The 14,414-nt window shown below is 39.3% G+C and overlaps 3 protein-coding genes and 1 non-coding gene across 6 annotated transcripts in view; 1 reads left to right on the top strand and 3 right to left on the bottom strand.

The window, feature by feature from the left end:
- Window positions 1-32: 32 nt before the first annotated feature.
- trnaa-cgc (transfer RNA alanine (anticodon CGC)) lies at window positions 33-104 on the bottom strand. Its single transcript has one exon. It is a non-coding gene; the product is annotated as a tRNA-Ala (tRNA).
- Window positions 105-642: 538 nt separating this feature from the next.
- Window positions 643-4,483, bottom strand: si:ch211-119e14.1 (uncharacterized). Of its 2 annotated transcripts, none has more exons than XM_067580171.1 (3): window positions 4,229-4,483; window positions 2,918-3,072; window positions 643-2,161 (listed from the first exon to the last, which is right to left on the bottom strand). In XM_067580171.1, the coding sequence occupies exon 3, from the start codon at window positions 2,157-2,159 to the stop codon at window positions 1,569-1,571; it is 591 nt and encodes a 196-aa protein (XP_067436272.1). In that variant the 5' UTR covers window positions 2,160-2,161; window positions 2,918-3,072; window positions 4,229-4,483; the 3' UTR covers window positions 643-1,568. The 2 variants fall into 2 exon arrangements, with proteins under 2 accessions (XP_067436272.1, XP_067436271.1); XM_067580170.1 differs by having other exon boundaries at window positions 2,923-3,072; window positions 4,229-4,482.
- Window positions 4,484-6,171: 1,688 nt separating this feature from the next.
- Window positions 6,172-14,290, bottom strand: coro1b (coronin, actin binding protein, 1B). Its single transcript, XM_067580169.1, has 12 exons — window positions 13,726-14,290; window positions 13,450-13,603; window positions 11,798-12,003; window positions 11,421-11,543; window positions 10,970-11,099; window positions 9,302-9,483; window positions 9,017-9,136; window positions 8,650-8,754; window positions 8,396-8,541; window positions 8,261-8,318; window positions 7,821-8,153; window positions 6,172-7,724 (listed from the first exon to the last, which is right to left on the bottom strand). The coding sequence occupies exons 3-12, from the start codon at window positions 11,999-12,001 to the stop codon at window positions 7,602-7,604; spliced, it is 1,524 nt and encodes a 507-aa protein (XP_067436270.1). The 5' UTR covers window positions 12,002-12,003; window positions 13,450-13,603; window positions 13,726-14,290; the 3' UTR covers window positions 6,172-7,601.
- Window positions 12,687-14,414, top strand: part of LOC137174710 (oxysterol-binding protein 1-like) — an 18,920-nt gene continuing 17,192 nt past the window's right edge. Inside the window, exon 1 of one of the 2 annotated variants that reach the window (XM_067580164.1) lies at window positions 12,687-12,777. In XM_067580164.1, coding sequence (XP_067436265.1) covers window positions 12,745-12,777 — 33 coding nt within the window. In that variant the 5' untranslated portion in view covers window positions 12,687-12,744. The remainder of the gene's footprint in view (window positions 12,778-14,414) is intronic. The other variant, XM_067580165.1, reaches the window with a different exon arrangement.

Genomic DNA, 14,414 nt, shown 5'->3' with positions numbered 1-14,414 from the left:
ATCCGGACAAAAGAGGAGTTTGTTCAAAAGAGTGGAGATGCCGGGGATTGAACCCGGGACCTCATACATGCGAAGCATGCGCTCTACCACTGAGCTACATCCCCATTGATTACTTTACACCCAGCAGTACTTTTTATATGTTGTAAAAGTGGCTCAGATTAATGATGTATTATTTATGTCAAATTTATACATTATAGCTACACTGTATCTCCACATAAAACGCAGAGTTTATTTGAAAAACATTTCTACATTTATTCTTTTTGTAGTTACAGTGTAAATGTGCCACAATGAAAAAAACAGCTAGCAAAAAAAAGGGTGCTGGCCTTATCAGCAAACCGCTCATCACAACAGTGAAACAGGGAAGTAAGTTAAGGCAGCTGTGCACATATCTATTGTACAGTATGGTTTTAAATTTAGCTTGTTTGTGACCTTGTAGATTTATTTCAACATCGCATCCCTAAACAGCAAATACGTAATGCTATAGAGCTTCAGGTTTGTAGTACATTCATGCAGTGCATTCACATATGATTGAAACTACTGATCTTTTCAAAAGGGCAACAACCCACTGTTTTAAAGTCAAAGACGGAAACTTTGACTCCCACCTTTTCTCTGACTCTCAGTACAAGAAGAACAACAGTAAAGTATGTTTTAAATTTTTATGTAATATAAAAAAATGATAAGCAATCATAAAAAAACACAGCCAACAACATACAGCAAACAACAGATACATTTGATTTTGAGCTAATAGTACATTAAAAAAGGCAAATTCTTCACACAAACAATCAAAATACAGTGTACTCTGCAAACTTATAACCGCCTCATCCATCAGTCACCATATTATCTTGGTGCCAGAACAGAAAGTGACTTAATAGTTACCATCCTATGTAGTTTTTCTTGAAATGTGGGGGGTTTAGCAAGCTTACATTCTCCATTTAAAACATACACATGATGGGTTATTTTTAGGCTGATTCCAGTATTTTTAGACTCAGTATATTTAAAGACCCCCTCCTCTCAAAAATGTGTTTTGCTTATTATATCATCACTTGGATGTTTGAGCTTCACTGTGTAGAAATTGTATGTATGTGTTAAGATTGACACTAGAAAGCTGTTTTCACATTCATCTGCTGAAAGTGGAAAGTTTCTCATTGCTCACCTTAAATCTGAGTTTAAGGCACATAGCTATGAGTATGATGTGCGACATCACGATTAGTTTGGAGCCGATCGTGGTCCAATATGCAACTTACACAAATGTGATGTGGAAACTGGCAAGACAGAAATTACTATTCAAAGCTGAGTATTTTTCCATATTGTAAAACATGTCTGAAGGGGATTTTTAAAACTGACTTGCAAGAAATAGACAAATTAAGCTTTCAATATTTCTCCACCAGAATTTTATTCCTGACTGAGGGCTTTAAGACAACATTTAGACCTTCATGTAGGGAAACTAAAACAGAATTCAACTGTGAACTGGGAGGACTGGAGCTTTTGAATGACCTCAGTATTTCTTAAATCCTGATTAAGAGCATTTCCTAAGCCTCCCTTGTATTTCATGTTTTCTGATCCTGTTCTCACAGTGCAGTCACATCACTGACGCCTCCCTCTGCTCCAGACCAGTTGGCACTTCCAGAGAACTGACTTAGGGTTATCTGCAACCCAGCTCCTCCACTTGCTTCTCCTTTACCATCCCCATCTCCTTCCTTTTCCTCCGTCTCTCCTTTGACTTCTAGCTCATCCATTAGACCGACTCTCTCCTCCGGATCCCCAAAACTTGAGTTCTCATCTGAGGTGTCACCTCGTTTTCCGTTCCTCTCGCCGAAGTCCTCTTCGTCCTCGCCCTCTTCGCTGTCAAACCCCTGGCTACTGTGCCCCCCCATCTGTCCCTCCTCATCTTGGATTTCCTGCATTTCCTCTCCATCCTCTTCTGATTCACTGTTAGGCCACAGCTGGACTCCGAGGCGTTCCCCCAGGAACGTCGCCGCACCTCTCACCTGGTCCCTGAGCCCCCCTTCCTTATACACCATGCGCCGGATGGTATATTTTCCTTCGCTCTCCTTGTTCAACTTCTTGTACAAGAAGATCAGCAATACAATTAGGCCTAGTAGTAAAAAAAAAAGGAACAGCACAGTCGCATTGGAACTTTTATATTCGATGTCAGCCATACCTGAAGTGAAGAGAGAAGAAAAGATCATTGAGTTAGCATGGTCACACATTGAGATTTATTCATTTCTAAGCTGTCTTTGTTTTTAATGTCTGTCAAAAAGAGTAGTTTGACATTTTGGGAAATTTAGCTACCCTCTGTTTCATCAGCTTCCATACTTCAATGCAATCTCTCATTCACTATTTCTTTCATTTGTTTTTCTGAAAAAAATAAGGCGTGTTACTGGGGTTTACTTTCCATATTCCAGGACAAATTGGCACAGCACTTGCTTTAAAGTCAATTTATCAGCATCTTTAGCTGTGCTGTTTAAATACTTCTACTCTGTTTCCTGCTCATTTGTCAAGCCGTGACATTTAACTCATGATAGTCTAAGGCTTATGGGAAATGGGGTTCATTACAGGTCATTAAAACAGAAATATTGAATATACAACAATATTATATCCTTTTTAAAAAGAAATACTGCCCTCATATACACATATCTACACAACATACTGTTAAGAAACGCTATGTTCTGATTTTTATTTGGATGTGTTAATACACATTTCAATGGGATTTTATAGCATGTATGTTTTCTATAATACTACCCCAATTTTACAAAGGACATCCTAATAGCAGGTTGACTCAGATGCTAAACATCATGTATGTGTGAACCAGGTCTGAATCCACTGCTATTTCTTTTCCAAGAGCATTAGAAACCCTCTCTGTGTCATCAAGCTTTAAATCCCACAATACTCAGTCAGATTCAATTTGGGAACCTACTGTACCTCCTTAGAAAATTCCTGTTGAGTAGAAATATCCCAATGACTTGGTGTCACAGTTACGGGTGGAATTTTGCAGTCAGGCTGCTGATACTTTCAAAGCAGTTGAGAAGTTGTCACCAGAAGGAGATCCATCGGCAACTTTACATTCAGGATCTGGGAAAAAAAGTAATGGTGCGTCCAGTTAAACATTAAAACTTTAGATGGCTTACTGCATAAAATGACAAGAATGGCTTTATGATAGATGATCTGGAACAAAACAGGAGCACATCAAAATTTAATCCTGACATAATTATAACAAGAAAGTCACCATCCATGCAGGCTGAAATGTAACCACAGGGTTATTATTGTCATATATACATACAGTAGAGATGTAACAGGAGTCTCTATTCCCTTTATCTTGTTTGACTAAGTTATGAACTGTCTGCATTGACAGGAAGCCAGCAGACCGTGCGGAGCGTTGCTGGTTTCCTGTCAGAATCATAATTGAAGCATCAGTCAGCCAGCCTTGGCAGGAAACTTTTACTCGTGGTAAGACACGAGCAACATGGTGTCTAAAATATAGAGACACTGGAGTCTCAGTGTAGCTCAGTGAAGCTGGCTGTTGGTTATTTTTTATTATCTTTCCTTTTCGTCTTGTTCCTTTGATTACTCAATACTAATCTGTAGCACTAACTAATTATTTTGCAATTTACCATGAAGAATATTTTTTGTTTATTTATATACTAAAAACAGTAGTTACAAACAAGACAAATATATATATATACACATACACATATATGATATATGTGTGTGTGTGTGTGTGTGTGTGTGTGTGTATATATATATATATATATAATTTGTCTTGTTTGTAACTACTGTTTTTGCAATATACATAATGTTTATATGCCATTAGTTTTTGTATGTATGTTTTAAAAAAAAACTTGAATTGTTGAAACAATTTGAGAAACTACTGTTCACAATGTAGAAGAACACCAAGAGTTTTGACGAGAAAAGGATATGAAGTAAGTGCACCTAAAGCTAAAAATGCATGAGTGTCAATGACGTAAGTGGTAAATTAATGGCTGCAATACTGTTATTATGAAGCAATTTTATATGTATGATATATTAAATAAATGATTCAAGTGTCTAAACCCAGACATATACACTATATGTCTGGGTTTAGACGCTCTTCCTTACAAGTTTAGCTCATATATGAATATATAAGATTTTCCTCATGATTGATTCATAAAATGACAAAAAAGTGTGCAGGAAAAGATTAATTAATTACTGATCATATTTTATCATAAAGAACAAAATGTGAAAAACTTACCCGAGTTGTGAGCGGGAGATGAAGTTTGAGAGAGAACACCCAGAGCGGTAAGAGGCTGTGTCATTTAAGCTACTTTTGAAAAGTGTGACAGTGTGTGTGTGTGTGTGTGTGTGTGTGTGTGTGTGTATGTGTCTGTGTAGGAGCGAGAGAAAGGAGAGAGGCGCTGATGCATGAAAGTGTTAAAGTGAATATAGCTGAACCCCTGAGCTAGGTGGAGTTTGAAAGAGGGCAAGAACACAATTAAAGAAAAGACACAATCGAGCAGCAGGGTGACGGAAAGGAGAGATAAGAAAGTGTGCACATATAGTATTCATGGAAAGAGGAAGACATTTTTTCTTTTTACATATTTGAATTTTTCTCTTCAAGGTTGACTGCAGCACAGATGCAGGTTGTACAAAGTATACATCCAGAACACAGTACATACACTTTATAGAAATGTACAGTAAGTTCATTTCCTCTAAAACATGCCAACCTTGTACAGTCATATCTGTCTACATGTTGTCGATGACATCACAACTCCACATTAACATCAAAAAAGTCTAAATGGAACACATGTATTCTTGACATTACATTGTATTTAAAGGAGTCTGAAAGGGTTACATGAGTCCAAGAACTGAACTATAACTTAAACACTTTGATTTAAGCCAAAAGAAAAAAAAAAACATTGCAAAAGTTTAGTAAGTTAGTTGAAAGATCACATCTTTCAACTGTAGTGTGCACCTACCAAGTTCAAAAGCTAAGCAAGATGTCTGAATGTGAAACAGGCCGACCACATCCTGTTTTTGCTCGGGTGGCCAGGCAGCCACAGCCCCTACACCCAACAAATACAGATGTACAAAATCTGTACTGTAATCTTACTCTGTAGCACCCCAGAACACTATTCCATGCACATTGGTGTGAAATTTAAAAATTGAGATGCCTGAAATCATCAGATCTTCATTTTGTTTTGTGTTTTAGGTATTTTGTTGAATTTCTGCACACTCTGGAAACACCCTCACATTTCCTTTGTTATTTTTAGTTTTACACTTTTGAATTTGTGATTCTCAAATGTTTACTGATGTCTTACACTGTCAGTAAAGTTGAAAACAACTATGGTGTCTCCAATTTTAGGCTATATTTGCGGTCAGTTTGGATGGATAGCAGAACAACTCAGGCCAGATTCCTCTGAAGCTTATTTTAGTGTCGATTGCTTCATATCACCAGTGACTGAATACCCTTATCTGATGTCTTTACTGCATTAAAGCATTTTTACTTGAAACTTTGTTTACATTTGCATCCGTTCAGTTTCCCCTTCAAATCTCTTGATCCCTGCTGCTAAATGATGGCAGTCGATAACATTTCTACCCCCAGAGAACGACACACCAGGCAGAACTGAAGTCATGCATGTTTGCTCATGTGCCTAGATGTACTGATTTGCTTTCTTTCGCAATATCAAAACAGATTTTTCTGTGCCATTGCAGTAAGTTACAAACCTTTTTGCAAACTCCCAGCTGCTGACTCTCACCTTACGTGTGGTTTTCTTCTGTCAGCCTGCCAAACAGATCAGATTAAGCTCTGTAGTTGTGTCATATAGTTGCTCTCTCTTGTCCTTGGCCAGATGTTTCACTCAAGACAAGAGTATACTGAAGAAGTTCCAACTAATATTAAAGACTGTTGTGCAAGTATTTAACTTCTGCTTCAGTTTCACTTTTTTCAGGCAACTTATTTGGCCATGGGGCTTCTTGAGAATACCTAATTCACATTTATATTACTGGTTCTAGGTGTCAATCAGTGTCAACATATGCCAAAAAAACAAACAAACAAACAGTATAAAATGTGGAAAAATTCCAGAGTGTTCTATACTTGATGAAGATGCCATCTTTTCTCCATAGCACATATCACAGATACACTGTATGATTATGAGCTGAACATTTCCGTGTTTCAATAAAAAGCCACACCTTAAATACAAAGGAGGAATGAATGTTTATTGAGTTTGCACATTGTACTCTCATTTAACCTGCTACTGGCTTTGCAACCACAGAGATAAAGTGTTAAGAAGTCAGTGCATAAAGAAATATAAATTACTAAAGTAATAAAGGGTTAAGTTTGATGTGGAATGTACCATAGTTACACTACAATTGACTGATAGGGGAGGTGACAAATAAATGCCTCTAAATGTAATGGCAAAAAACCCCACAAAACAAACAAAACTCTAAATGTTTCCATCGTTTAACACCAATACAATTGCAAACAGTAGAAAATGTTTCACATTTCATTTTAACTTCCTCTTTCTTGCGACTGCCCTTTTCTCAATTGGTATTCTGAATACATCTAGTGTGTTCTGGTGAAATTGCACTGGAGTTAGTGTTTGTATACGGCACAACTTATGCCCTGTGACCACTGCTTATGCTCTGAAAAAAGGCTTGGAAGAAGTGGCAAATACAAAGTGGCAAGTAGTGTATGGGGCACTGCATGGTAAATACCCAGCCAAGATCCTGGTTCTTTAGGGGGGCATGTGGTACTGCAGCCTTTCCACACATGCCAAAAGAAGGAAAGAAGCAAAAATTTTGAAGAGAGATTCCAGAGGACAAATATCTTAATGCTAATTCTAAAAAATATTGTGCCTCAGGACGTTACAGAAAACTTCACAAAGCCGCTGTTCTCTCTTGACAACATGAGGTACAAAATCACAAGTGTTACCTTTTCATTGACTGCAAAGACTACACAGAGTTACAGTACACATAAATATTCAACTACACTCTCATCTGCTATCATTCACATGGTCAAAGTCATGATCTCTGTACCAGAAGCTTTTCCTAACCTTACAGACGGTATCTTATAATGAAGTACAAAGCACAAGTCACAATGGGTCAACAATTGGGGTCTGATATGATATCACAGTTTAGCAGCTTTAACTACCTGATTAAATAGCCCTAATGGTTACGTTTGTGAGTGCTTCAAAGAAAAAAAAATCATATTGGAGGTGCTTAATCGCTTTGCTATATTATGTTAACCTTCATTAGCTTTCATATAATGCTGCTTGTTACTACATTGTGCAGCAATACGAGTCTGTGGTGCCATAGCCCTTCAAAATGAACAAAAACTGGATTTTTGCAAAGCTGCACTATATGCACCAAATAATTGTTACAATACTCCTTCATATGACAGAAATCACTCTATGCAGATGACACCCCGATCTCAGCCACGGTCTGTAAAAAGAATCACAGAAACAAATTGTGGTCTTATTTTCGACACAATGGTTGATCTGTTTGTAGTCATTACCCTACACTACATTCCCCCACTCACACAGCTTAAGGTACTGTTGATTCTAGTAAGGCTATGTTCTATAGATTTAGTAAGAATGCCCTCCGAATGTAGTGGTTGTCCCCCTTGCTCATACATCCCCATCCTCAATCCGAGCTAGCTGCCGCTCCAGCAACTCGATTCTCTGGCTCTGAGCGAGAACGACAGCACGCAGGGCCTTCATTTCTGCCAACAACTCGTTCAACAAGTCGTCCTAAAAGAAGACAGCAGAGAAGGAACAAGTCAGATAAGGATTGTGAGCATGAATAACTTAATGGTACGGTCAATATGTCTCTTTCTGTCAACTCACTTCTCGCTTTGGCCTGTCAGTATTTCCATCTGTCTCTCTCGTGGCTACTCGTGGCACCTCTTCTTCTGTCTCCTTTGCAGCTGTGGTAGATGTAGACACTGGGGCTGCTGCATTGCCTGCTGCAGGTGCCGCCGCCCCGGACCCAGAGTCCTGTGAGACAAGCTTGGGCTTGCTCCTGAGGGTGTCTCTGTGCTTGGATGGAGGAGCTGAGTACCCACCGCTCAGGGAGACCAACAGGGGCGGTGCATCCTGCCCAGCGATCCACTCATCAGCCAGAAGAGCAGGCTCCAAGCCAGCTGTGTCCGGGTAAAGGTCTCCCTGGAACAGATCTGACTGGGGATGAAAAATGGAGAAAATTACTGTTAACCTATGAATTGCAAGTTTTTATTTTAGAAATAACTTAAAGTTTAAATCACTTTTAAAAGCTGTGCACAACTTACCTTTCGTGGTACGGTCATGGAAATGGGTTCAACCTTCCTTTCATGCAGTTTGTAGAATCTACAAAAGAGCACAAATTTAGTAATCTTTCTAAATTAGTAATCTCAATTATCTTTTAATGGTATGCAAATACATACCTGGCAATTTCACACTTGTTGACATCCACACCTCTTTTACTAAGAAAGCCTGCACCTCTCTGAGGCTCCTTACTGCTGTATAAGCTGAGGAAGTGAACATACGGGGACTCATCTGTCACTTCAAAATACCGGATGGTGCAGTCTCCCTGAAAGCCAGAAGATAACCAAATTAAGATGACTGAACCAATAAGAAATAACACTAAATATTACCATCTGAGTGGATTTGTTTTCATCATGCTATCCTGAGATTATACCTTTCCACACAGGTACACCATGTTTGTGTCAGGGTCATAAAAGGGTAGAAGAACCCCATTACTCGTATCCATCTCCTGTACGGCCATTGGCTCAGAGAGATCTTTCTGTAAAAAAAACCAAACTAACATTTATTTGCATTCAATAGGGAAAAGTCTGCGATGGGACTAAACATACGGTCTCCTGCAAGAAAATCAGCTGTACATCCATCATACTAACCTCTACATGCTCCTGAATAAAGGATACATGGCTTCTCACAATTGCCACTGACATTGAACATAAACTGTGCATTGCAGATTTAACAATAGACATAATTCCTAGGGACTGTGGGCTGCTCCATCACATAAACAAGAGGAAAGTCAGACTTACTGTATCCCACAAGGCCAGCTGTCTCTCGCTCATACGGCTGAATCCTGTGGTCAGGATCTTCCCATCTGAGAGGAACACAGCTCTCATTGGTCTGGTGCCATCGTGGACCTTCTCTTTCACCTAGGAGAGGAATCAGTGAGATTAATTTGGAAGCAACATAACATAGTAATGAGTAAGGGAACACTATGGGATTACTTTACTGTCAGGATACGTACGTATAAGATGTACAGTAGCATATTAACCTCTTTTTTACACATCTGCACACATAGCAAAACGTGAAATAACCTTGAGCACAGTGCCTCTTCGTGGGTCGATGACACGCAGGGCTTTGTCCTTGCAGACTGTACACACGGCACTTCCATCCTTGTTCCAGCTGACGCTATAGATCAGGTCTGGGTGAGCATCACTCAACTGGTACACAAGCTCCCCCGTGCCCACGTTCCACACGCAAATCACGTTATCACAGCCTGGAAGAGAGGGCAACACAACATCCAATGTAGAGGAATTAGTCCACAGGAGAGAATAAAATTAAGTTCAATTTTTATTTGTACAGCACCATTTTATACAAAAGGAGCTTTTACAAGGATCAATTACATACTCACATATAGATATACACAGATTCACATATACTGTACATAATTACATATATAACAACAATAATGCTAAGGGACAAATAATGTTAAATTGTATATAAAAGTCTTTAGGTTTCTTTTCAGGCTCTTCCATTCTTTAGGCACATACTGTAAATACTAAATGCAATATTACTTTCAAAATACTCTGGGAACATAAAGGAGATTGATGCCTTGTGACCTGACAGATCTGTTGGTTTTATAAACTGGGTGCATGTCTGATATGTGCTGTGGAGCAAAGCCATTAAGAGCTTTGTAAACCAAGAGAGGATCTTAAATTGTATTCTCAAAGCAACAGGAAGCCAATGGAAGTTTCTGAGGACTGGAGAGATGTGTTTTGGTTGCCTTATGAGACAGCAGACAGATGAAACAGAAGGAAAGCCTTTACAGATGCAGAGAGGGACACAGATTCGAAGCCTGATTACAGAGATACTTGAAAGGAGCACTATAGGATCCAGTCCAAGATTTATAATTGTGCATGTAACCACTTTGCTGTTTAATAACTTGCCAACTTTGTCTTTTAAAGTGTTATAAATGTGATTGTAAATAATTGGGCAGCAAAAATAACTATTTTCTCAATCAGCTTCTTACTTTGATTGATGATCACACAATTTTCTGCCAAAAGATACAACATTTTTGGTTACTTCTCGGTTTTTGTGACATTGGTTTGATGCAGTCAGAGCTCAGCTAATAAAAGTAACACGTAACACTTGGTAACATGTTGCACAAGAAAAACATGTTGTACAAAAAAAGCTAAATTTCTGTGCTTCTTAATGCACTTGTGTGTGCTTCCATGTGCTACCATAGTGTGATTTATTTCAAATGAAAGAAAATCTAGCACTTTTGCAGCAAAGTGTAATTAATTTTGAGGATAATCATGTTCTCCTTTAAACTTGCCTTACATGCTATGAATTCCTGAGGAGGGAAATCCAATTCCTTGCTTGTATAATGCAGTAGTATTTGAACTGGCTGTCACTGAACACCGGCACAGTAAGGTAGGAGCTGCTCTTCAACTCTCACTATTTACAAAGGGATGATCACTTTTCTCTGGTTAATGTGAAATGTTTAGCACAAGTTGGCTTATACTTGATACATAGAACTAAAGTATGACACGTGTGGTTGCTTTCATATGGCCTGCCAGCAAACTCCCTTCTTTTAGATCATCATTTTTATGTAAATTTAAGTAAATCAGCATATAAACCACATACGGTAGGTCTTGATGGAGGTTGTATAGTTTGATTTTTGACCCACATTTTCTACAGTACACAAATAATGCAAGATGTAAGTATTTGAGTGCATTAATGCACATGAAAAATGGCATTACCTGCAGTTAGGAGGATGTTGAAGGCAGTTGGGTGCCAAGCCAGGATGCCCACCCTTTTACTGTGTCCCTCGAGGGTCACAATGGCCTCGGTCATCGGACTTGTTAAGCCCCCGTCTGGGATCTGCCACACCTAGAAACACCAAGTCACAGCAGACATTTGGTTTAAGTATGGTGGTGAGATCTACATCACAAATCATGTGAATGCCAGATGTTTAATATCGGTAGCGGAAAAGAAAACATTCTATTTATATCTATTTATGCCTCAGTGGAGACCCTGAGAGACCAAACCAGTCAGTGATTTAAACCATCGAACCCGAAACAAAGAACATTTTTGTTTCTGTGTCCAAAATTAGGAATCAGTGTAGATTTTAAGAATGGTTTGTGGTTGTATGTGACAACTGCTAAATGGCCACAAACCACCAAGTCTTTAGTGTAATAACTTTTGACCTACCTTTACTGTGCAGTCCTCCGAGGCACTTGCAATGATGTTGTCATCATGAGGAGACCACTGGATGTCCAGCACCGGTGCCGCATGGCCGCACACTGTTGGACAGGACTGATCGATCCTGCCGCTCTGTGGGAGAAAACAATAAGTGTCTGGATACATTTGAACACATCAAAGGACTATAACCTTTGTCCATTATGTGTCTTGGAACTTTCAAAGTGCTGCATATGCATCTGCCAGATGGTTAAGCAAGACATCAAATAGCTGCTGATGCTTTTAGTAGCAGAGTGGACAATAAGATCGAGGCTTTTAAAAAATATTGATCCAGGCTTTATCTGATGCTGGCTGTTTTTGCAGTAATGGACATGCAGAAGAGGTCGAACCTTGTTGATGGGAACAACGAGAAAGCACCCTCCTCCACCTGCTTCGATGATGACAGCGATGAATTTGGGGTTGACTGCGCAGAGTGGAGAGTCCCACGTCACCCGGGACACCCGGACATCATCGATGCAGTGCTCGGCTTTCCATGCCTGGGCAAAGACATGGCGGAACTTGCTCTGCCTTACCACACCTCGCCGGAAAGACATATCTGAAAGGGTAAAAATATGTTATAAGTGAGTTCCACATTTTAGGAACTAGAGCTGAAACAATTAGTTTATTAGCAGAAATGATAATGCAACAGTTTTAACAAAAATACTAAGAACTTCCTGCTCAGATGTTGATGTTTTTTAGCCAAGCAATTTGAAAAAGTCACCTTGGACTCTGGGAAATTATCATAATGAAAATCATAGTTGACTACATTAAAACATATGAGCTGCAGATGACGTTTCAATACATTTGTTTAATAGTCCAATATTTTAAGCACTATTTATACTATTTTAGAATAATAATTAGAATAAGATATATATTCTGGATATATGCAATGTGCCACTTACTGCTTAAAAAAGAGTTTCATTTTGTTTGCTATTCTCTGTTTTATAGGGAACAACACACTACTTTGTAGATTTTTTAAAACATAGATGATACACAAAGACTGAGTTGGCTGTTTACATTGGAAACACATAAATTAACCAGTTACTTGGAGAAAGCCTTGGAGATGAGGAAAAAGTTCCTTTATCAGGATGCATGTTAGGTTTGGAGCATTTCATTTCTTTCTTTTGCTAATCTGAGTAAAAATGTGTTTGAAATTTTGCATGTGAACATCATTTGAAAGTGCCAATGTCATACAGTAACTGATGTGTTTCTTTTGGTTTTGTAGATGTGAGGCAGGAACAGGAAACAAACTCGGCTTTAGTCTTTTTGGATCCCTGAACAACAAATAAACTTTGCTATGGCTTTCTGCATCTACGTCCAGGTAACGATGGTATGTTTATATTGTTTTACAGTTTATTCACTGAATCCCCAAATACCTTTAGATATTCAGCAAGAGAGAGACAGAGAGAGGGGTTGGGGGGAGTTGTCAAAACAGCAGGCAAATTCTTTCATACTGGGAGTCTGCCCTGAAAAGTACAGTCAGGCTTCAGTGGACAAAAGGGCATGATCCGCCTGAAACCAAAGCATGCAATGGCAGGGAGGGGAAGGGGGTTGGGCAGTAACTCCAGTAACTCTATATGCCATCTACCTAATGCTTCACAGTTGTCATAGCATATTGTATTTTAGCAGGTATACAGCCTGTTGTCTACCTTTTTATAGCATTCGCTTGCGCGGAGGGAAAAAAGTGCTCCAAAACCATGCAGTTTTGCAAAGTAGAGGCCAAGACTGTAACACTTGCATCGGTATTCAAAGGTGTGTGTGTTACTGAACAATGCTCTCCTGTTGTAAAATGGTGTTTTTACGATTATAAAACATCCACACAGTGTTTCTACGCTCTTACTGTCAGGCTTGCTATTGTTGTCTGCACGCATTACGCGGAAATGTGTTTTTTGCAAACTACATGCATGGGCAACAAAGGAGGTGTATTAACGCGTAGTTAATCCCGCGATGAGACATGTCAAGCAAACGGCGATGTTATTGTTTTCGACTAATAACAACATACCTGGCTTTTTGAGCGACCTCTCTTAATTGGAAAAAGGATCACCACGGACAGACGCGGGCGTGACAGGAGGCCAATAAAATAATCCGCGGCCAGCAGCAGCAGTAACTTAATCCTTTCCTGTGTCCAAGCAGGCGTTCACGTCGATTGCGCAGACCTATAACAAAATACATCCATTAGACACGCAAAAAAGACCCATCGGAATTATTACCACATACTGAGTTAATCTCCAGGTGGTTTGTCTGTAATTACGCATGTCCGCTGTAGTAAAAGCCGAACCTGAGAGCGCATGTCCCGAGCTGATAGATGTGTAAATGGTGCGCCAGGCTGATGGATATGGTGTGGGAAGAGATGCAAGACGGTGTTCGCTCCGTCTTTTTTTTTTTTTTTTTTTTTTTTACAAACGACTGTTTTGGATGGATGGGCTGAGCAGAATATCCCAGACACTTCCGCTCACGGCAGGATACGTCAAAGACGCGCACGAGTCAAGAGGGATATCGTCCGTTTCCAACCAGACTCCCGTCCTACAGGCCGGATGTCGTCATGCGTCTGCGAAAACTGCACAGACAGCGAGTGAAATGTACAAAGGAGCCAATTGAAGCAAGATTCGTAGTATTTGTTAGTGATTTCATCATGCCACGTATTGGTTAAAATGGATGCACACGCTTTTTCTTTTTTTTCTTTTTTTTTTTTTTTTGGAACTTAAGTTTTTATTAAATTTTAAAAGACTGATAACAGTGATTCAACAACAACAGTTTTAACAGCAGCATTCAGAAGATATCAAATTTATTTATATAGCACCAAATTACAGCAGAAGTTATGTCAGGGCACTTTTCACATAGAGCAGGTCTAGACTGTACTCTTTGTTTTACAGAGACCCAACATTCCTCCATGAGCAAGCAAGGAAAAACTCCCCTTTAATGGGAAGAAACCTCGAGCAGAACCAGACTTTAAGCAAGCCTAGATAC

The sequence above is a fragment of the Thunnus thynnus genome, chromosome 22 (assembly GCF_963924715.1).
Source record: "Thunnus thynnus chromosome 22, fThuThy2.1, whole genome shotgun sequence".
NCBI classification, from domain to species: Eukaryota; Metazoa; Chordata; class Actinopteri; order Scombriformes; family Scombridae; genus Thunnus; species Thunnus thynnus.
The sequence above is the reverse complement of the archived record's forward strand: the minus strand, read 5'-3'. Positions and strand labels throughout refer to the sequence as shown.